This window comes from Anoplophora glabripennis, unplaced genomic scaffold, assembly GCF_000390285.2.
Source record: "Anoplophora glabripennis isolate ALB-LARVAE unplaced genomic scaffold, Agla_2.0 scaffold59, whole genome shotgun sequence".
Classification (NCBI taxonomy): Eukaryota; Metazoa; Arthropoda; class Insecta; order Coleoptera; family Cerambycidae; genus Anoplophora; species Anoplophora glabripennis.
In genome coordinates, this window is record NW_019425991.1 from 105,306 (window position 1) to 128,632 (window position 23,327).

The window sequence follows — 23,327 nt, forward strand, 5'->3', positions numbered from 1 at the left end:
GGTCGCCGCCTATATGCAGATATGTCGGTCTAGATTTTGTTCTATGTTTGTGTCTTAGGTTAATAAAATTAGTGCCAATCGCGGAAATATAATTAATTCAAATAAGCATCAGCGGCACAGAAAATATTATTAGATACTAGCATGCCATAAATCAGCTTAGAATTTCTAAGGTTTCTAATTAAAAATTTAAATCATTATTACTTTCGCCGTTCCAAGCACCTTTACATAATAAGTGGTAGAATTTCATCTTTTGTTCGCTTTATATTGGCACCATTGGTATTAGTAATTGGTAAACATAACCTCACTTTGTGGAAGGTAATGGAAAAATGTTTATTTGGTAGTTTTATAATAATTAATTATTAATTTGTACACTGCTCAATATTTTTAAAAATTAAGTCCGAGCAAACTTTTATTAATGTAAGTAAATGCATAATTATTACAAAGTAAATAACCATCATTTAAATAATAAACAAGCCACATATTTTTCACCTAGAGCACAATGGATTTAAAATGTATGTGAAAACTACAGAATGTAGTTTTGATTTAATTAATTACAGTCTAAATGTCTTTTGAAATTTTTAGATCAGTCTTGGAATATAAAACTAATAGCTGGTACTCTTAGAAAATATGAATGGCATACTCACTATCAGGGATGAAGCTACGCGGAAAATTATAAATCAACCTGTTTTTATACCATTTATATTCTTGAAGGTGGATAATGGTCAGAATTCAGCGACTCCGCAAATTGTACCAAGTAGTAATAATTTAAGAATTACTAATGTCGAAAACGAACTGCAGGAGGATGAAGTAGAAAACGAATTATTGCCTCCTATAAAACACATTGCAAACGAACATGATTACTGTATAATTAACGATTTGTCATGTTTAAAAAATTATCCACTATTAGGTGGCGTGGAAAACCCAAACAGGGCTCTCGGTTTGAAACCGAAGGTTCAAGCTGCAACAGAAAACAATACAACTTCTTTGGTGGAGAATGAAATAATTGTCTCGGATCTTTCAAACGATAGTGATGAGAATAAAACCAACGAAGAAGTTGATCTACTGTGTTCGGAAGTTTTTCAAAGTCCGAGTAACTTGAAACGTCCGAAAGAACATGTTCGTAGGGAGAGAAAACAATATAATTTAACAAAAAAAGTGAAGAAGTGTTACAAGTGCGGCAAAGACATTCGCAACGGTCTGTTGAGTTTTCATTTAGCAAAACATAGGCGAGACGATCAGAAAAAATTAGAATACGAACGGGAGAGGGAGAAGAGGAAGGAGGAGAAGAAACTGGCAAGTCTTACTTGCGGGACGTGTAATGAGAGGTATTTATATGTTATTTAGTTTCAAAGCTGATGAATGAATGACTTGCAACGTGGTAAAATACCCCAAAGAAAAATTGCAATTTCAGGTTTGACACAAAAGAAGAATTTCAGTACCACTTGCAACTGCACCCCCGTTTTATATGCGACAACTGCGGCAGGGGCTTCGCCAAGAAAGACTCCTTCAACGCCCACAAGAACACCCACAACGACCCGAATAGCTTCATCTGCGAAGTCTGCGGGAAAGGCTATAAGGATTCTAACGCTTTACGTGTTCACTCCCAACTGCACGAAAACAAGACGTTCAAGTGCACATTCTGTCCGAAGACGTTTGCTCAAAAGTGCAGACTCAGCAACCACATACGGAGGATGCACAAAGAGCCCCCGAGCTTCCAGTGCTCGTACTGCGGGAAGTTGTTCACGAACCGAGCCGGTCACAACTTGCACGTCAAGTAATATAAACTTTGTTTCGGTTCAGGATTCGTGGTTTTATGTACTTTTTTCTAGGTTAATCCACTTTAAGGAGAAGCCGTACGAGTGCAACGTTTGCCATAAAAAATTCGGTAGGAGAGATTACCTGACGAATCATAAATATTGCCATACGGGTCAACCTCGTCCGAAGCGTAACAAATCGCTGTCAGACGCTTTGAGGATAAACTGGCCGAAATCATCCAGTGACACGATAAAAGAGAACGGTAGATCCCTAACCCGAAACGTTTGATAACAATTTGAAGATAAACTAAATTTTTATAGGTGAGCCTGTGCCTTGTAAATTTTGTGGGAAGGCGTTTCAAACCGTGACGGGAATGAAACGTCACTTAGTGTCGCACGTTAAAAGGTATTCCTGCCGGTTTTGTCCTTTGACTTTCTCTATGAAGGCCTCCTGTCAGAGGCATGAAAAAATACACGAAGACGGGGAATTTTTCAGGTAAAATTATTTGCCGTTTTTCATTACTGTGATGTTTATTTCTACATTTTTCTTCGACGTTCAGGTGTAACGTCTGTTGGAAGAGATTCGACTCCCAGGAAACGCTAGACGAGCATTCTGCTTGTCATACGAACGCACGGTATACTTGCGAGTTGTGCGGAAAAACGTTCAACAGACGGCACTTGATGAACCACCACAGATTGATGAACCACATCGACACATCCGACAAGGAAAAAGCTAAAAAAATTATCATCGACAGTCTCCTGGAAGCCAGCGGAAAACATTAATGTATTCAGTTTATTTGAAGTGCTCTTAAGTTACGTTCTTTCTTAATAAATAAATATTGGAACGTTGGCAGTGTTAGTTTTTTCTATGTTCTTCAATTCTTAGGTAGATTGTAAAAAATTTGAAAAGTAGAACCTCTGAAAACAATTTAATAAATAGAGTTCTTTTAAATAATGTTTGGTTGCCTAACATTGGAATCGCCTAGCTTCTGTAACTTATACCTACTATTGTCACCAATGTAAGTTTGGTTGCCTAACATTTCCGTCGAGAAAAGAACATGAACATTTGGAAGCTAGAAGGGAAACGCAATGAGATTAGTTTTCGGAACCTTAAAAATGTTTAAGAAACTCGATAGTCCATGAAAATAAAAAATTGCAGTTTTGGATTTGTTAGAAATTTTATTTATTATCTGATGGCTATGGCCCTCTTGAGGTGTTTCTTTGTAACTAACCGATCTATCTTGTTTTGTTCAGATTTCAATGACATATTGCTGTAAGCCTGGAACTACATGCATGCGTGATCACGAATCCATTGTAAGCACGTGACCACCAATCTCCCAATTGTGCATCAATAAAGCGACTTGACACTTCGTCAAGATCAAAACGGATTGGATGTTGATGGTCACGTGGTTAGGATCCGTCATCACGCATTCAATACATGTGGATCCGGGCTGACCTCAGGCAAAATAAACGTCAATCTGTCAAATTTGTCGAAATGGCAAATGCTATGATGAACACAGTTTTGAAGAAATCCCTAGAATTATTGCCGTCAAAGCTATTCCTAAAGAATGGAGCAGCTCTTGTTCACACAAGGTACACCGCAAGGCATTACGAAAATATTCTTTTCACGTCTTTTTCCTTACAACGTACTGTTATGTAATTTGTTAGGTTATGTTTTATTCTTGTTCGTTTTGTAGTAAGAACGTGAATGCCAAATGGTATCCAGACGCAGAATGGNCATGCGTGATCACGAATCCATTGTAAGCACGTGACCACCAATCTCCCAATTGTGCATCAATAAAGCGACTTGACACTTCGTCAAGATCAAAACGGATTGGATGTTGATGGTCACGTGGTTAGGATCCGTTATCACGCATTCAATACATGTGGATCCGGGCTGACCTCAGGCAAAATAAACGTTAATCTGTCAAATTTGTCGAAATGGCAAATGCTATGATGAACACAGTTTTGAAGAAATCCCTAGAATTATTGCCGTCAAAGCTATTCCTAAAGAATGGAGCAGCTCTTGTTCACACAAGGTACACCGCAAGGCATTTCGAAAATATTCTTTTCACGTCTTTTTCCTTACAACGTACTGTTATGTAATTTGTTAGGTTATGTTTTATTCTTGTTCGTTTTGTAGTAAGAACGTGAATGCCAAATGGTATCCAGACGCAGAATGGATGGCTCAGTTCCAGGGACCCGTTATGTACCCTGACGAAACAACCAAAACATGGGCTCTGCAGCCTTGGAATGCGAAAAAGGCTCCGGTGGAGAAAGCCGTTAAGAATTTAACTTTAAACTTCGGCCCCCAACATCCAGCCGCTCACGGTGTGCTGCGACTCGTTTTGGAACTGGACGGAGAAGTACGGAAGTAAATTTAATTGAAATTGTTTGTATAGCGTCTCGTTTCAGGTAGTAAAGAGAGCCGATCCACATATTGGCCTGTTGCATCGCGGTACTGAAAAACTGATCGAATACAAAACGTATACACAAGCTTTGCCATACTTCGACCGATTAGATTACGTTTCTATGATGTGTAACGAACAGTGCTTCAGCTTAGCCATCGAAAAGCTACTTAATATCGATATACCTCTTAGGGCTAAATATATCAGAGGTAAATGAACGAATTTATCACTTCTTCGTCTAATTACTGTCACTGTTTTCTTTTAGTGTTGTTCGCTGAGATTACAAGGATTTTGAACCACATTATGGCCATTGGAACGCATGCTTTGGATGTGGGAGCCCTTACTCCGTTCTTCTGGCTGTTTGAAGAACGTGAGAAAATGATGGAATTCTACGAAAGGGTGTCGGGTGCCCGTATGCACGCCGCCTACATCAGGCCAGGAGGTGTGTCTTTGGTAAGTGCCCCTTAAATTATTTTTTAAGCGTTCTCTATGCGTGCCGGGTTTAGGACTTGCCGTTGGGCCTCCTGGATGATATCTACGAGTTCGCCTGCAAGTTTAACGAGCGAATCGACGAAGTGGAGGATGTGCTGACCCATAACAGGATTTGGGTGCAGAGAACGGAAGATATAGGGGTAGTTTCCGCAGAAGACGCGCTGAACTACGGTTTCAGGTAAAAAACGGTAACTGTTTCGTCTGCATTTATATTTTCTGTATTTGTCTTAGCGGCGTTATGCTGCGAGGCTCCGGCATCAAATGGGACCTTCGTAAGACCCAACCGTACGATGCGTACCATCTCGTAGACTTCGACATCCCTATCGGTACGAAAGGTGACTGCTACGACAGGTACCTGTGTCGTTTGGAAGAAATGAGGCAGTCGTTGAGGATAATCGACCAGTGTCTCAACCAAATGCCGCCAGGCGAGGTTAAAACGGACGACGCCAAGTTAACGCCTCCTAGCAGACACGAAATGAAGGTAAGTGCCCGTTAAAATCGTGATTTAACGTTAAACGTGTTGACAATTTTTTTATAGCAAAGTCTTATTCATTTCTATATGATTTTTTATTTATGGGCGTTTGTTTTGTCTCGTCTACCAATGCTCTACATACGTATCATCAAAATTAACAGCTGTGCCAATTTATTTCAGACATCCATGGAAGCTCTCATTCACCACTTCAAGCTCTTCACCCAAGGCTACCAGGTGCCTCCTGGGGAGACTTATACGGCGATCGAGGCGCCTAAAGGCGAATTCGGAGTGTATTTGGTGTCCGATGGTAGCTCCAAGCCTTACAGGTGTAAGATTAAGGCCCCCGGCTTCGCTCATTTGGCTGCGTTGGAGAAGATCGGGAGGAACCACATGTTGGCCGATATAGTTGCGATCATCGGTACGTTGGACGTAGTATTTGGCGAAATCGACAGATAAGTTTGTCGAACTGTTTAGGTAATGTTATTTAAGCATACAGTGATCAAAGTTTTTCCCTTTTTAAATTATGTATAATTGTAATGTAAATATAGACGTACATTTATGTTGTATTTCTGATTATTAAGAGTATTAAATAATTGGAACAATTATTTTTGTTTTTTTCTTTGTTTAACGATGCCTACTGGAACAAAGCATTAGTTTGTGCCTACTGAGGTAGGTCGCTCTGTGAAATATAACCTATAAAGTACATGCCATAGTTGCTCGCTTAAAATAGATCCATATTTTGCGTTCGGCCCATCACTTATTTCGAAAACGAATAAACAGAAAATCGAAAGACAAAATTGTTTCCTAGGGCTGTCATGTAAGTTTTTACAAAAATAAATTTTTTGTTTAAATTTAAAGAGGAAACTGTACAAGAAATCGCCATATTTTCAATTTATTCACTTAAATAAGGGCTTAAATCAAAAATTGCTTACACGAGAGAAGTGGATCTATCTTTTAGCTTTACAATGATACCAACATTATATTTATGGGTACACATGTCTGCATGTGACTCATTTTAAGTATTACATCAAGAACACTACCCGGACTAGTCTAACAGTTGCAAGGACAAAAAAAGACGCGGGACGCAACAGGGTTCCAGAAAAGGTCCACGGCAGATTGGCGCCAAGGACCAGATACCTACGAACGACTCTTTAGCGAACGCTCGCCCCGACAACACGTATTCTTTTTCACTAACTTGTTTTCAATAAAAATACTTTTGTTTTCATCGTTGAGAGAGCGTTTTATTTTGCTGCACACCGAAAGCAACCCTCATATTTTAAATTCTTTAACCAGGTGTGTGGGATGGGCTAAGAGATTGGTAATTGCGGGCAGAACCGCAGTTCAAAGAACCATCTAGTTATAATCTGTATGTTCTCAATTGAGACAGTATTCAATTAAACGATTAAACTTACGTTCGTCTTTACGTTGAAAAAACGGAAATAATATTGCTAAATATAAGACGTAAGTTTAATATTGTTATATTAAAATCTAACACGTGTCTAAACTAAAAAAGGTGTAAAAATGGCCAAAAACAGACAAACAATCTGCCGGGGTTTTTATGATCGGAACTTTATTCCAGAGGCCAAAAATAATTCGTATTCACAGCAATTTTCAATTTTGACCCAGACCACGTTTTAAAGTACAGAATTAGTACGTGGTCTTTTTATATTTTAAAGTTTTCACCATAAACTCGGTTGTTGACGTTGTTCAAATATATTTTTAGCTCATCCATTTGACAGTAGAGTGTGTTGATCCAACATATTCAAAATAATCTACTAAGGGAAATACGGTACAAAGGGTAAATGTTGAATGTATCTAAAACACCCCCACTAATGTTGCAATAATTGCACCAATCAGAAGTTGATATAATTTTATAACACTAATGCTACAATAGTAGGCCAACCAAACGAGATTTTTTGGCAATTACAGCAAATTTCATGTATTACCTTTTGAAAAATACTTAGTAAATGAAAACTCAAGTGATTTCCCCAGCAAAGTCGTGAACAATTTTTTTTTAAACAATAAAAACTACAAAAAATTACATTTTTTGGGTTTTTTATAATATCTCGAAAAATGATGGAATGGTCTTACTCTCAATAGGACTTTTGTAGAGAATAAAAAAGCCTCTAAATTGGTTTTTTGTGTGACTCGCTTGGTTCATTTTTTGCAGAGAAAATCAAGAAAAACCTCTAAAATGGACCTTTTTTTAAAAATTCATAACTTCATCAAATTTGAAGCTGGAAAAACAATCTTGTGCAAAATGACAGATAATAGTATGTATTTTGATCGTGCACAAGAAGGTTTCTGTCCGATGCATGCTTTTTGCACAATTGCATTATAAACAAATTAGGGCCTTTTTTTGCACAGATTTATCAAAATGGTCCGATTTAAATTCTGAAAAGAGCATCTGAAAGTAGACGACAAAATCTCCAATTTGTATATCTCGCCTGAGTGATGGGAAATATGCTAAAAATGCCATTAAAAGTGGCCCGAAACGATCGAAAGTACGCTCGAGCCAGAGTCCTCTGCTCGCTGCTTGGCCCTCTACCGCTACCGCGACTTTCAATTGTGGACCAATTTGAACGTTTTAATCTGAGATAGCGCATGAAAATAATAACAACTGCACGGCCCATTTTGCAATAATTAATTATTAATTTGTTATAAAATATTAATTTCGTAAAAAAAATTTATTTCGCATTTTTTCGAAAAATCATTTTCACAATGGTACCGGTAAACAATTTTCTTAAAACAATATTTTTATGTAAACAAATTCAGGAAATGATATATTTTTTATGTATAAAATTTATTTTAATGAGAATCGAGTGTTTTAATTTATACAGGGTGATTCAGACTTATCCAAAAAAAAATTCTGGATGTACAGGGGACACTTACAAATAAAATTTTGTAAAGAAAAAATCAAAAAGGTCAGTTCGAAATTGATTTAAAAATACACTTCTGCACGGCACTGGAAACTGGCCCAGTGTAAAACCTGACCTAGCACAATGGCGGTGTGATAAAAACGGAAAAAAACTTTCGCAAGGAAAGAAATATGTAAATAGAATTTTATCACACCTATTTTACATCGGCAAATTCAACTGCTTTTGCCTTTATTAATTATTAATAAAATTAATTTGTGTTTTTAAATAATAAAATCATTTGACATACCCGATGCTGCAACAGCAATTGTTCAAAATTTTATCCACTCACGTGTAAACACATTCGGGTTCGTCTTACTCACTTTCTACGAAATAACACAAATGATATCTTGCTTCACCATAACACAAACACTTCACCATAATACAAATGTTGTTTTGCTTCACCATAAATTAAAACGATATCCATCAACTCTGAGTTGCTATACACGCAAGCCATTTTTGACACTAACTACTAAAAAACTGATGTAAATAACACAGATAACAGGTAAAAACTACCGCAACGACGTATTTCAGTTTAGGAGTCACATGGCTCTCCACGCGTATTGCGAATGACGCTAGAGACTACAGTTGTCCAGCTATGTAGTGGTTTAATGTGCTATAACTTCAATAATTTTTTTCTCAGAAACTATAAGGATTTTACAAATTTTTTTTTACAGTATTGACTTCATTTCTCGTGCCGCAACTATTTCTAAATTTTTTTGGATAAGTTGTGAATCACCCTGCATAAAAATATTTTATTTTATTTTTTATTTAAAATATATGTAATTTAATGTTAAAAAATAATTCTATTATGCATATTACATCCAAAAACTCGATTCTCATTGAAATAAACCTTATACATAAAAAATATGTCATTTCTTCAATCTTTTTACATAAAAATATGTTTTTTTATGAAAAATTATTTCTCGAAAAAATGTGGAAAAATTTTTTTTTTACAAAATTAATAGTTTATAACAAATTAATAATTAATTATTGCAAAATGGACCGTGCACTTATTATTTTCATGCGCTACCCCAGATTAAAAAAAACGTTAAAATTGGTCCATAATTACCGGAAATATCGCAAAATTTTCGGTCAGTTAAGATTTGGAGTCTCAGAACGTTTCCGTCTTATTTCCCCCACCACATTCCAGGTGTAAAAATGTATTCGAGGACGTTTTTTAAAGGGTTAAAAATTACTATAAAATGCATTTTTTTCGATATCTGTAACCGTTATTATGAAGTTGATAGGTTTATTCCCGAAATTTCAAATGTTAATGTTTATAAATAAACAAGTTATGAATTAAAAAAAAAAAAAACGCTATCTCGGCTAAAAATGGTCCTACATTTTTTTTTTAATTCATGAAAAATTACCAGGATTACGATCAAAGGGGCTTTAAAAAATATTCATTCTTCGCAGTTATTAACGAAAAACCTTATAAACAAATTACACTATTTGTTTATACACCATTTTGAGGAGGTTGGCCTACGAAATTACAATTTCCAATTGCATATCTTGAAAATATAAATCAAGACGAAACAAATGAGCCCTTATAAGGCCCTTTATGATAACGCCAACAACCGCGTTTTTGCAATTGAAAAAATGCTGTTTCTAATAAACAAATGCAAAAACTCGTAAACAAATAAATATTATTTTACCAAATTTTCAGGGTTTCTTAAGCATAACAAAATACAACACTTTTACTGCGGTTTAGAGACGATTTATGCTATTTTCTTCTATTTATAGCGAATTCAAATGCCGCTGTTTTTTGCAATTATTTAAACAAATTGTTAATGGATTTTAATTTAGCAGGTCTCAAATGAAGCGCTTTTGGAAAACCCACAAGTATAAACAAAAGCAAATATTCCTGTTAGAGAACGCTTTTTAATACACCTAAAAAACTCAATTTTTGGTAATTTTTACATTATTAAACAATGCTCTCGTTGTTTTAAACCAATACTTTTTGGGAAATATTATTATTAACGATTAAACCAAGTTTCAATCTGAAACGAATCTTTTTCTCATTTACTGGGCTACAAGTGTCGGGTCTGGAAATAATACGAAGCAACATGATTTTCGCATTTTATTCAATAATAAAAAAAGAACAAAATAAACAATCGTAAGTTCTAAGTGGCGACGTAACGGACACCGCTCGAAAAACAAAATAATAAATAACTCCTTTTTATAAACTGGTATCAAAACACTTATTTTCTAACAAAAACAACTCCAATACAGGGAATGACCGTAAACGAACTATTTTAACGCTTACGAAAGTCGTCGGCGACGTCTGTCCCACGCGATAACAACGGAACCATTACGTTCCGTTCCGACAACAGAATGCGACCAAAAAAAAACTACTCACACAGTCAATTCTTCATCAAATATTGATAGTTCCGTCATAACAAAAATATATAGAATAAAATCTATAACTTAAATATCACCGTTAAATAATCATTTCTATATAAATAGCGATAATTTAGGTAACGTTATAGACGCAACGGGTAGATGCCTACGCCTCCACAGCTATGCCTTTCTTGATCAGTTCCTTACCGATATTGACGTCCTCGTCCGAGGACGTATCTATCAGTATCAGCTTTAGGACGATGTCCGAATCGTACAATTCGTCTTTCTCGATGTCGCGGATGATGGAATAAAAGTTCTTCCTCTCTATCAGCGCCTTGAAGTCCTCGCAGTCCGCCATCGTCCATTTAGACTGCTTCGGCTTGATATCTGGGAGAGACGATTGTAAAAACGTCGAAAGAACACAAACGGCGAAAAAATTGTTACTCACCTGACAATTTCGCCTTCAACGCTTGGTAGGGCAACTCGACAAACTCCACGTCCAGGGGGATTAGCTGTTGCAGGGTCAGGTTGGCGTAGTAACCGAAATCGCAGAAATACACCGAAATTGACCCCGAGTGGATCACCTTGAGGACGCTGGTCCTGAAACAAATCGCTGGGTAAGAAGATGGTGCGTCAGTGCCTCTCGTACGCGTACAAGTGGGAAAGACGCGTTTTATTGACATTTTAGTTTTTCCAAAAATTGTTGCTAGAAATAGAATCGTGCGCAGGTGATAGTCACATTAAAATTGTTCCGAAAAACAACAATACATGAATCTACTGGGAATGTAGTCAAAATGGAGCATCAGCATCGCGAATTTAGGTGAAATGTTCTCCTAACCCCGTTTACTCTTTTCCTGAGGGATTTGGGGTTCAAAGAAAGAAAACAGAAACATTTTTGATAAAAATTAATCAATTTTTGAAATCATTTTCCCGGAAACGGGCCGACAAGCATTGCGTACAACAATACATGGATCTACTGGGAATGTAATCAAAATGCAGCAGTGGCATCGTGAATTTAGGTCAAATGTTCCCCTAACCCCATTTATTCTTTTCCTGAGGGATTTGGGGTTTACAGAAAGAAAACAGAAACAATTTTGATAAAAACGAATCAATTTTTGAAATCATTTTCCCGGAAACGGGCCGACAAGCATTGCATCGCAAACGATTAAAATACGAACATACTAATCCTCACTCAACAAAGGCCTCACCTGTACCAGAAGCCGTCCTCGTGCTTGGACGCGTATATATTCCCCGGTACGATCTGGTCGATCTGGAGGGGGCTGTAGGTGACGTCCTTGTAGCGCTCCTGCAGTGCCTTCATCATCTTGTAGAGCTTGCTGCGCGAGGCGAACGGCTGGACGAAGAAGTTGTAGGGGTTGACGGCAAAGGGGATGTGAACCTCGAAGTACTCGTTCTTGTCTGGGATGGGCGGTTTCGGCAAGCTACCTCCCGAGGGTACGTTCTCTGCGACAAACGAGAAAAGATTGTCAATATCGGCACGCAATTAAAGTCAAAATCAACTCACTGCTGCTGTCGAACTGCGTCAGCTTCTTCTTGGCCCCCTTCTGGTTGTCCGCCTCCCTCTCCCTGAAACAATCCGTTTGAAACTGAACACTACCGTAACGTTTCCCACTTACTTCAGCTCCACTTCCATGGTGATCGACTTGTTAATGCAAAACAAACCCCCGTCGGCGTTTCTTTTAAAAAACTCTGCCAAGGGCAAATTGTTGTCGTAGTCAACGATTTTAAGCAACAGGGGCTGATCCTCGGGCATCGCTTTAACCGCCAGCTCGATGAAATTGTCAGGTATCTTGTCGATCGCCATCTTAACCTGAAAGAAAATATTTTCAACCACCCAGTCACGTTTTCCCCGCACCCGGCAACTTACCCTCACTGCCTGGAAGGGGTACTGGTTCAAGACGTCGCTTAGTTTGTCCAAGGGATACAAGACTTCCTTCTCCACGTTAATGACGTCCGCATTACCGTAATCGACGAAGTAAATCTGCGCCAGCTCTCCTTTCGGCGACCAGTCGATCAGCTGGGCCCTGTACCAGTGCCCGTCGGCCTTGTGCTTGGCGAAGTACACCTTCCCTTTGCTGTTCTCTCTGGTGACGCGCGAGATGATGTCCGTCGGAGGGTTGGTGAGGATCTGGGACTCCAGGTTCGTCAATAAGTTCTGTAGACTGTCATAACCGGGCGAGTGGAGCTGGACGTAGACGTCGCCGTTGCTCTCGATGTTGCATACGTATACCTCTGTGGTGGCCCTCTGTAAGGTTTACGTTGACACTCGTACGTTTATGTTCGACTCTGGCGTTCTTACCTTTTGTATGACGGGCGATGCGGATTCGATCGTCAGGAGCGGGATCAATTCCTGGTTGATGGAATTGCCCGTTTCGTAGTCGTACATAAACACCGGAATGCTCAGGTGCATGTTTTCCTCGGCTGCGAATAAAAATTGGTAAAAACTGGTGCAATAGTACTAGTCCAGTCGATATGTTTTAAAAGTAGGATGTATGGATGTTTCATGTAGTAATGCTTATTTTAGTTGCAAATAGTTCTAAATATTATGTAAAATGATAATTGCGTTATGCGCCCCCTGAAAAAGTTGTACATAAGTGTTAGCGCAAGAAAATGTAAAAAAGCGCATTTTTCTCCCTTCTTTCATGTATAACTCGGAGAATATTGACATTAGAGAAAATAGTCAAAGGAAAAAAAGTTTCGTTTTGAGAGATTCTTTTCAAAATAAAAGTGGTTCGAAATTTTTAAGTGCATAATTGTTGCTGCAATACAGTATAAACCAAAAAAAAACTTCATGATATGGTGGTATTGCGAAAATTTTTTAATCGAAATCGGCCAGGTAGATTTCTCACAATTCAATTGTTAATTAAGGAAATACAGAATTATACTTATTTTTCAATTATCTCTCACGGTAAAACCAATGATTATTTTGAGCTCTCAATTTTTATACATACCCTTTGGAATCTCAACTATCAATTCCCATTTAAAAATTTTTGATTTTATCCATTTTAGCAACAATTAGGATTTTTTCAAAATTTCTTCGAAAACATACTTATAAACATTTAGAGCTAGAGCTACCGTATTTGCATATTCTTCAAATGTAATTATAGGATCACATAGAGGAAGGATTGACGAACAAAATCCACTTTTGATCTTGTGGGTACGATGAATCGTCATCGAGATATGAAAACTCAAAGTCGAAGTGAGTTTATGGAAAAACAACGGACTGTACAATAACAATCAAAAGTGATTTTGATTGTTTGATGCTCACATAGTCCCCTCACTACTCACTCTTTGACTCCGCTCGATTCCTGTGAAATGTATCAATCTTTTTTGCATCAGAACAGTTAAAATACATTTCTGATTTAAACAAATTTTCATAGTTATAAAGTCTTTGCTTCAATCAAAGTCACTTTTGATTGTTATTGTACAGTACATGGTTTTGCCGGAAACTCACTTCAACTTTGAGCGTTCATATCTCGATGATGATTCATCGTATCGGGAAGATCAAATATGGATTTTGTTCGTCAATCCTTCCTCTATTTGATCCTATAATTACATTTGAACAATATGCAAACACGGGAGCTCCAGCTCTAAAAGTTTATAAGTATTTTCTCGAAGAAATTTTGAANGTTCTTACCTTTTGTATGACGGGCGATGCGGATTCGATCGTCAGGAGCGGGATCAATTCCTGGTTGATGGAATTGCCCGTTTCGTAGTCGTACATGAACACCGGAATGCTCAGGTGCATGTTTTCCTCGGCTGCGAGTAAAAATTGGTAAAAACTGGTGCAATAGTACTAGTCCAGTCGGTATCTGTTTTAAAAGTAGGATGTATGGATGTTTCATATAGTAACGTTAATCTTTATTGGAAATAGTTCTAAATATTATGTAAAATGATAAATGCGATATGTACCTGCTGAAAAAGTTGTGCATAGTTGTTAGAGCGAGAAAATGTAAAAAAACAATTAGAAAAAGGCGCGCTTTTTTCTCCTTTCTTTCATGTACGAGGGTGGTCTGAAAAGTTTCCGACCTCAACATGAAGATGGCAGCACTCGTAAATAAAACCTAGTGAATTTCGTTGTCCATCTGTTGACAGTTACTCACCAAAGTTTCAGCCATTTTGGATGAGCAGTTGTTATGTAACAGTCGTTTGAGTGAGTTGATGTGAGTGTTTTTATGAAAATTGACAAAATCGAGTATCGAGCTGTCATTAAATATTTGTTTTTGAAAGGCAATACGCCTACGCAAATCAAAGATGAGTTGGATTCTGTGTATGGGGACTCTGCACCATCATTTACCACAGTGAAATTTTGGGCAGCTGAATTTAAACGTGGCCGTAAGAGCTTGGGAGACGATGAACGTTCGGGACGTCCAAAAACTGCAACTACCGACGAAAACATCGCCAAAGTTCACCAAATGGTGCTAGACGACCGCCGAATTAAAGTGAGAGAGATAGCAGAGGTTATGAACATGTCAAAAGAACGTGTTTGTCACATATTAAATCAACATTTAAACATGAGAAAGCTGTCCGCGCGTTGGGTGCCGCGTTTGCTCACGTTAGACCAAAAACGTGTTCGAATGAACATTTCCAACGCTCTGTTGGCGCAGTTTAGGCGCAATAAATCCGAGTTTTGGCGCCGATTAATTACTGTAGATGAAACTTGGATACACCATTATACGCCCGAAACAAAAATACAGTCCAAACAGTGGACTGCAAAGGGGGAACCGGCTCCAAAAAAAGCAAAAACTGTTTTTTCGGCTGGGAAAGTGATGGCGACTGTTTTTTGGGATAGTCATGGAGTTATTTTAATCGATTATCTTCAAAAAGGAAAAACCATTACAGGAGCATACTACGCATCATTACTTGACAAGCTGAAGGCAGAACTTGCGGAAAAACGGCCACATTTGCAGAAAAAGAAAATCCTGTTTCACCAAGACAACGCACCGTCTCACACCTCAGCGGTTGCCATGGCGAAAATCCACGAATTACGGTTTGAACTGCTTGACCATCCGCCTTACTCACCAGATCTAGCCCCAAGCGACTTCTTTTTGTTCCCTCATCTAAAAATTGCGCTCGGAGGACAGATATTTTCGTCAAATGAAGAGGCAATCACCTTCGTGAACAATTATTTTGCAGAGAAAAACGCCGAGTACTATTTGGACGGGTTACAGAGATGGCAGCATAGCTGAGAGAAGTGTGTAGAGTTACAAGGAGACTATGTTGAAAAAATAAAAAAAAAAATTCTGAAAAAATGTCCTGTATCTTTGTTAGGTCGGAAACTTTTCAGACCACCCTCGTATAACTCGGAGAATATTGACATAAGAGAAAATAATCAATGGAAAAAAGTTTCATTTTGAGATTCTCTTCAAAATAAAAGTGGTCTGAAATAGTGGTCGTTAATTGTTGTAGAATCTGACAAAAAATTGATTGAAATTGCGCGAGTGAATTATGCTGCTCCGCTCGCACAGTCCCCTCACTCCTCATTCTTTGACTATGCTCGATTTCTTTGAAATGTATCAATCTTTTTTGCATCAGAACAGTTAAAATACATTTCCGATTTAAACAAATTTTCATAGTTATAAAGTCTTTGCTTCAATCAGTCACTTTTGATTGTTATTGTACAGTACGTGGTTTTGCCGGAAACTCACTTCAACTTTGAGCTTTCATATCTCGATGATGATTCATCGTATCGGGAAGATCAAATATGGATTTTGTTCGTCAATCCTTCCTCTATTTGATCCTATAATTACATTTGAACAATATGCAAATACGGGAGCTCCAGCTCTAAAAGTTTATAAGTATTTTCTCGAAGAAATTTTGAAAAAATCCTAATTGTTGCTAAAATGGATAAAATCGCAAATTTTTAAATGGGGATTGATAGTTGAGACTCCAAAGGGTATGTATGAAAATTGGGAACTCAAAATAATCATTGGTTTTACCGTGAGAGGGAATTGAAAAATGAGTATAACTGTATTTTCTTAAAAATTGAATTGTGCGAAATCTACCCGGCCGATTTCGATTAAAAAATTTCCGCAATACTACCATACCATAAAGTATTCAGAAACATACTTTTTATATGGCTGCTCTAAAGTCCAGGTGCGAAATAAATTCATGAAAAAAACGATCTTTTTCACAAATTTTTTTTCGGTCTATACTGTATTGCAGCAACAATAACGCACATAAAAATTTCAGACCACTTTTATTTTGAACAGAATCTCAAAACGAAACTTTTTTTCCATTGACTATTTCCTCTAATGTCAATATTCTCCGAGTTATACATGAAAGAAGGGAGCAAAATGCGCGTTTTTTAAATTTTTTTTACATTTTCTTGCGTTAACAATTATGCACAACTTTTTCAGCGGGCGCATATCGCAGTTATCATTTTACATAACATTTAGAACTATTTCCAACAAAAATTAGCGTTACTGTATAATACATCCATCCCGAAACAGATACCGACTGGACTATACATGAAGTGGGAATTTTCGGTGAATACAAAAAAAACTGGATTGGAAACAAAATGTAAATGAATTTGCCGATGGAAGCGAAGGTGGCGGTTTTGCCTGCGTAAAAACATAAAAATTTATATATTAAGGAGTTTTTATCTAAACTATTTAAGCGGTTCGCATTAACTCTCATAGCATTGTAATAAAACGCAAATTTTTTTTATGTAAACACCCACTTCTCCACCCATCTGCCAGTTAAGGGCGAGGAACAACGCTACCCGTATCAAAAAAACATTTGACATACTTCGACGAATGGCAAACGACGGTGATAAATATGTTAGAAAAGAAAATCTAATAAAATAGTGGTACACAAAAACAGTTCAAACTAGTGTCAAGCACGATTGCCCAACTGTGAAACACCAACCGATCGTTTTGCTAGCAGCGTACCACTGTCATTCCGTCATGCTGTTGTCTTATTATAGGCCAGTCAAATTGTAGAAAATACGTTTTTATGTCAAAATATAGTTCAGTAAACAAAGACACATAGAAATTGGGAAAAATTCCATAGAATTGAATGAACTACTTTGCCCCAGCTGAACGTTAGGGCTTAATTTTCAAAATGGCGTCTAACGTCACAAAAAACAGTTTTTTTCATTTAAAAAAAACAAAAAAACTAAACATTTTACAAAGAAATGTTTTAGACAAAAATTTGGAGCTCAGTCCAATGTCAACTGATAAACAAATGCATTAGTTATTGCAAAAAATGGATAAAAATCGCATTTTTCTAAAACTTCTACATCTTCAAAATGTAATATGTTTTTTTTACGAAACTTTCAGAATTTGTAGTTGGTGGCAAGTAGAACGAGTGCATTTTTGTAAATCTGCAAAATATTTGACAATTTTTGCAAAAATTTAGTTTTCGAAGAAAAAGACGTTTTTTCCGAGTTTCACTAAATCACACAGTAATGCCTACTTACCGGCGTTGTCCACCGCCATTTCTAACGTAACTTGTTTGCACAGCAGGCTCTGGATCTTCTCCGAATGAGCCGAGACTTCATATAGCTCCTCGAGCCCCACCAGTCGACAAACGAACGCCTGCAATTCAATTAACAAAAATCTGTCTCTAGAAAAATTGAATAACGAAGAAAAAGAAGTAAACAAAACGTTTCACTTACACGTCCCGTCTAGAATCGCCCTTAAATAAATAAACAAGTACCTGAGCTTGGGAGAGCGCGAACGGCCGCTTCAGCTGGTAAATGTTGTCCGTGGGTATCGACATCTCGTCCCCGAAGTCGATGAAGAAACAGTGCACCTCCTTCTCGGATATACCCACGGCCCTCACCCTGACCCACATGTTCTCGTAGTTGGTGACGTAATAACCGGCCTCGGTGATGACCTGCGCCTTCAGGACCTCAGCGTGCTGGTTGTAGTAGGCTTCCATCTTGGCGATCATCTCGGTGTACACCTCCTGAAAACGCGAAAACCGTCAAGCCGCTTCCGTTTCCACGTTTCCTAGAACTTACGCTTTCCTCGGTGGAGAGCTGCCGGCACCAGATCTCGTTGGCCGACATGACGCACGTCACCTCGGCGTAGAGCTTGCCGTCCTCTTGGAACTGCACGGTATTCGAGGGGACCGACACGTCGGATAAAGTCATCGACGTGTTCCACTTCTGGCTTTTCTGTAATGCCTGAGATGTTAGAAAGGCGGTTCGTTAATCTAGGTTAGTCCCAGCAAGCAATGCGTGTTAGGTAACATCGGGCGATTTGATGGTTGCGTGATGCGTATAGTTCAAACGACACTGTTTATATACAGTTATATTTTTACCATACATTTTAAACCTGTTACTTGTTAGCAGCGGCAAGATTAAACACAGTAGTTCTGATGAACCGTAGGCGTGAACTTTCCCAAGACACAATGAAGAGAATGATTGTTACCATTAACATTCATATGGAAATGCGGAGTGACAGTTAAAAAATGTAATAAATGCAAATGGAAACAAGGTAAAATATCTTTTTGTTACACCGACATTACAGCCCCTGGCTTGATCTACTAAATTTTTTTTTCTTCAATCGTTAAAAATTAACTGTGCAAATGTAAATTGTCCGAGGAAAGATGCAAAACTGCTCTTTTTTCGAAGTAAATGAAAATATGTTCGTAATTATTTATTTGTGACATTTTGATATGTTTTTATATAATTCCGTATTTCTGTCGCGCCGAAAATAAATTTTTATATGGAAATAGTCCAAGAACTATTACACTTTTACATTTGTATGGTATATTCAATTTCAAAACAAAGTATGAAGCAAAACGTTGTGTTATTAGATTGTTAGCAGTGACAAGATAAAACACAGTAGTTCTAATGAACCGTAGGCGTGAACTTTGTCAAGACGCAATGGAGAAAATGACTTAATATTAATATCATTTGAAAAAGAGGACAAAAAAATGGTAAAAAGTGAGATCAATGCAAATGAAAACGATATCATTAATGTAAAAAAAATACATGATGGTTAAATATATATTTTTGTGATATAAAATCCAACATTGGGCATATATGAAAATTATATCTCCCTAAAAACTTTAAATTTTAAGTTTGTTACCATTTTTTTTTTGTTTTTAATTGAAATTTTGAGGAATATGTATGTTTTTAAAGTACTTAAACAATCTTTGGTAAATCCGCACACCCCGGCACTTAAAACACAAATGCAATGAATGAAATGACGTGAGTTTACCATTCCAACCAAAATCCACGGCAACGTCACTACAAGATGTGAGAAACATAGTAGTTCAAACGAACCCTCGAGAGATGATCTGTTAGGTACGAGCAAGCATCCACACACAAATATTTACAAAAGGAAAACAACAAAACGATCTCGTAAAGCCTCAAAACCTGCAAGAATTTACAAACACCTCATTTCCGTCGTACTTACATCACCGGGTTTGCAGTGCCTCAACACGTAATTATCCAAACACTTCTCCACTTGGATACAGGGGCTGCTGTCTATAACTTTCAGCCAATCGGCGGGCAGCTGCTCGTTGTACTTGTCGGCGTAATCCAACTGCAATTGCCATCCCCAGATCCCTGGAGAATAGACACGAAAAAATAACGTTTTCGTTTTAAAATCGATTAACACTACTTACCGTGATGGTGCTTTTCCAGCATCGGCGGGATCCTCTCTAGAATGTCTTTGTCGCTAGCCAACAGGAGCGACTTCTTGCCATACTTGTGGATGAGGTCTTTCAGTGCATCTTCCGAGCAAAAACGTTCTGCGGCGATGGGACTGTCGAATTCCTCGGGGTAACTCGTGTAGGTGTGTTTGCCTATCTGAAAACGTACGCTTGGTCAAATTTCGTACATTGCGCACTAAAAAAGGAGTACCTTTATCCTGCACGTGTACATACGGTTTCGCTTGGTTTTCATCAGCTTGGAAGACACTTCTAACTGCCCGATTTTATTCAGTTCCACAAAATTCTTCAAGTCCACCACCGGATCTCCCACTGGGACGAACTCGATGGCCTTGAAAAAAATGTTAAATCGAAAAGTTTCAATTTCAAACTACAGTAGTTCTAATGAACGGTAGGCGTTCAATATTTTTTTACGAATAAAACAACAAAACATATGAAAAAACCGTTAATATTTACACATCTGCTTGAGTAAAAGTTGTAAGTATGCAAAACATATATATTGAGTAAAAATTTGCTCAATAGGATTAAATTCAGGCACTAATACCGGTTTATGAAACAAAACAATGCTGATTATGCAACAAACTACAACCTATCTGATCTTACCTTGGGTAACGGGACATCCTGAAGGGGGACGTCGAAAGTGGGACTGCTCGCCGTACTTGCCGTGGAGGAATTCTCGCTAACAGGACTACCCCTTCCCATGCTGACCTGCCTCTCGATGCTCAACTCCGACATCTTCTGCGTGATCCTCTTCTTGGTGCTGCTCAAGGAGCACGGTTCCTGCTTCCCGTTACTCTGGCCGGCATCCTGAGAAACCTGCGACACCAAATGCAGTCTGCTGTTGGTGCTCACGTTCCTCGGCGGTTCCGAGTTCTGCCTCTGCAGGTTCGGATTATACTTCGGGTAGAGGTTCGAGGTTTCCGGCACGACGATTTTCGACGCCACCGAAGGCTTGTTGTAGCCGGATCGGTCGATGAACTGATTGTGGGACACTTTGGCCAGTCGTGGGGGGGTGTTGTGGTAATGCCGCCTGCCCCAGGCGCCCACATTCTTGGGCCGCCAGTTGGACGGATTGGCGGGAGCGCCATTCAGTGTGAACCGCTCCATCTTCCGAAAGCTGCTGAAACGAAGAGGATGGAATTTATAGGGACAAGCTCGATCGTACCGACTTCTGTAAATTTATTATTCGTTACTTACACTTTCTTTTTATCTTGTTTCTGTTTTTGTACCATCTCTGTTATGTGCGCAGACTTTTGACAAATTTTGGCATCCACGAACGTTTCCCCATTGACGCCCTTGCTTATAACCAGTGTCGGTACCGATTGGATGAAATCCTCTAGTCTTTTAAACCCTAGTTTAAAATAGGGAATTCTTTCGCCTATCAGGGTGCGGTAGTCGTCTAGAAAATTGTAAAGTTAGGGTATTCCCACAGAACTGCATGGTATCTAATAAGTGGCCTTGAAATGCTATTTATAAGTTTAATCACTTTACAAATACAGACAGGATGTTTTCAAACGATTAAAAATCGCATAGATGATAACAGAAGTTGTAAAAACAAAATTACTTATAATTGAAAACAATTCTAGTTTGTTTTTTTATTGTAAAAGTTACTTTTAGTTTAACTAACTTACTGTCCAATTGCCTGAGTTCAACCTTTCCCTTGGTGGAAATAAGGCAAGCTCTAACGCCAGATATCACTTCATTCCTTAGGTTTTCCTGGGTCGTCTCACTTTTTGATTCTGCCATGTCAGAAAAACTAAAAACGGAATGTTATAATCTTTTTTCTAGTCCAGATGTAGGCTTTATCTAATGACCATCACCTAACAAGGATATAATATATCAAAAAAACTATCTGTGTCTTTCAAAACCTAAAATTTTACAGCTTCCATACAAGCCTGTCTTGTACATTACAATTTTACAAATTGTAAAACAAAATAAGGGTATGTATAAAACTTAATGTTTTACGGATTTTTATTTATCAAAATCGAAAATATGAGATAATTCCTAAGGAAAATTACAAATGAAAAAGTGCATATAAATTAAAAGCCAATAATAATGTTTTAGCTGTGATGTCATACTTGATAGCATTATCTTTACATAAGTGAACCAACTTTATCCAGATCTTGGCACCATAAAATTCAAACCTTGGAAATACATATTTAAATTAAACGAACTTTTAAATTGAATAACTAAAAATTACTGACCTGGATATATGCACAAAAAAACTATACAAAATGCGTTTCCCATATAAAAAAAAATCTTAAGAACTAAAGAGGAGACATCACAAAACCTTGTGACGGCCACACAAAAAGTAAACCACCTTTCAAAAGTGAACTTGAATATCAATTAAAGAATTCCTTATGCAACATCACCCACTGCCACAGTTAACAGCTCTACAACAGCTATTCAAGCAGACAGAAAAGGAAAAGCTATCACTGTCCCATATTATGCTTGTAGAAATTCTTATGCACTTCACTTGCACAAGAATTTATGTGACAGAATGCTTACCACCCAGTATAAACACTCCACTTTATTGTCCAACTCATCAAAATGCTATTTATCAAACTGGCATGTTAACTGGTTCAACAATAAACATTGCAATGATAAGGATGGGTTATGTATTTTCTTGGACACGAATTCGTGTGTAAACTAAAATTTTAGTCCCTGATGACTAGCATTTGGTAATATAACTGGTCCTAGGTCGGGTCAATCGCAATTTTAAACGAGAGACGGACTGTTGCATTTTTAGCAAGTGTAGAAAGGACGGCGAATTTTTTGGCACTGAAAAAGCTATCGTAAAAAAACTTGTTCGACCTCGGACAATGACTACACATCAGGTATCGAGGAACTAATGAATTTCAATTACTACAGTGAACTCTAAAGGAAGTACATACTCTGGCCCACTTTAAAATAGCGAAAACATGCTAAATTCTAACCTACATAACTACGGAAATGTCAAAATAGAAATGGCATCAGTTAGAACACAAAATACGTGTACTTACAGAATTCTGATGACTCAGCACTTTGTATTTGGCATTACAAGTCACGAAACCGAACATTTATTTTCTTTCACCAGCTACAAACCTTCTTTTTGGATAAAAAAACTTTTCTTGACACTGCTTTCGATGCTTCCGCAACTACTGAAATGGAGGGAAATTGAAACGTCCAATAGTGGTGCGAGTCACGTGCGAAATTTACAAAGTAATCTTAAAAACCTGAAGGAATCTTTAAGAAATAAATAAAAGTATTGGAAAAACTTTATAGTATATTAAAACGTATGTATTAGAGCACA

At 37.8% G+C, this 23,327-nt stretch overlaps 3 protein-coding genes across 6 annotated transcripts; 2 read left to right on the forward strand and 1 right to left on the reverse strand.

The window, feature by feature from the left end:
- The first annotated feature begins 287 nt into the window (after positions 1 to 287).
- On the forward strand, positions 288 to 2,569 carry LOC108906528 (zinc finger protein 235-like). Of its 2 annotated transcripts, none has more exons than XM_018709825.1 (6): positions 288 to 315; positions 583 to 1,325; positions 1,412 to 1,774; positions 1,830 to 2,017; positions 2,076 to 2,250; positions 2,315 to 2,569. In XM_018709825.1, the coding sequence occupies exons 2-6, from the start codon at positions 628 to 630 to the stop codon at positions 2,535 to 2,537; spliced, it is 1,647 nt and encodes a 548-aa protein (XP_018565341.1). In that variant the 5' UTR covers positions 288 to 315; positions 583 to 627; the 3' UTR covers positions 2,538 to 2,569. The 2 variants fall into 2 exon arrangements, with proteins under 2 accessions (XP_018565341.1, XP_018565330.1); XM_018709814.1 differs by lacking the exon at positions 288 to 315 and adding an exon at positions 322 to 417.
- Positions 2,570 to 3,231: 662 nt separating this feature from the next.
- Positions 3,232 to 5,731, forward strand: LOC108906460 (NADH-ubiquinone oxidoreductase 49 kDa subunit). Of its 2 annotated transcripts, none has more exons than XM_023457219.1 (7): positions 3,232 to 3,347; positions 3,898 to 4,120; positions 4,170 to 4,371; positions 4,428 to 4,615; positions 4,669 to 4,832; positions 4,886 to 5,135; positions 5,307 to 5,582. In XM_023457219.1, the coding sequence occupies exons 1-7, from the start codon at positions 3,250 to 3,252 to the stop codon at positions 5,580 to 5,582; spliced, it is 1,401 nt and encodes a 466-aa protein (XP_023312987.1). In that variant the 5' UTR covers positions 3,232 to 3,249. The 2 variants fall into 2 exon arrangements, with proteins under 2 accessions (XP_023312987.1, XP_018565236.1); XM_018709720.1 differs by lacking the exon at positions 3,232 to 3,347 and adding an exon at positions 3,696 to 3,793 and having other exon boundaries at positions 5,307 to 5,731.
- Positions 5,732 to 10,111: 4,380 nt separating this feature from the next.
- LOC108907183 (tudor domain-containing protein 7) lies at positions 10,112 to 22,907 on the reverse strand. 2 transcript variants are annotated; one of them, XM_018710749.2, is made up of 17 exons: positions 22,544 to 22,907; positions 21,667 to 21,791; positions 21,233 to 21,434; positions 20,639 to 21,155; positions 20,229 to 20,366; positions 19,991 to 20,174; positions 19,780 to 19,931; positions 18,375 to 18,530; positions 18,068 to 18,319; positions 17,829 to 17,946; positions 12,705 to 12,826; positions 12,273 to 12,650; positions 12,022 to 12,215; positions 11,910 to 11,971; positions 11,593 to 11,848; positions 10,833 to 10,984; positions 10,112 to 10,771 (listed from the first exon to the last, which is right to left on the reverse strand). In XM_018710749.2, the coding sequence occupies exons 1-17, from the start codon at positions 22,579 to 22,581 to the stop codon at positions 10,551 to 10,553; spliced, it is 3,267 nt and encodes a 1,088-aa protein (XP_018566265.1). In that variant the 5' UTR covers positions 22,582 to 22,907; the 3' UTR covers positions 10,112 to 10,550. The 2 variants fall into 2 exon arrangements, with proteins under 2 accessions (XP_018566265.1, XP_018566258.1); XM_018710742.2 differs by having other exon boundaries at positions 18,375 to 18,539.
- Positions 22,908 to 23,327: the final 420 nt, after the last annotated feature.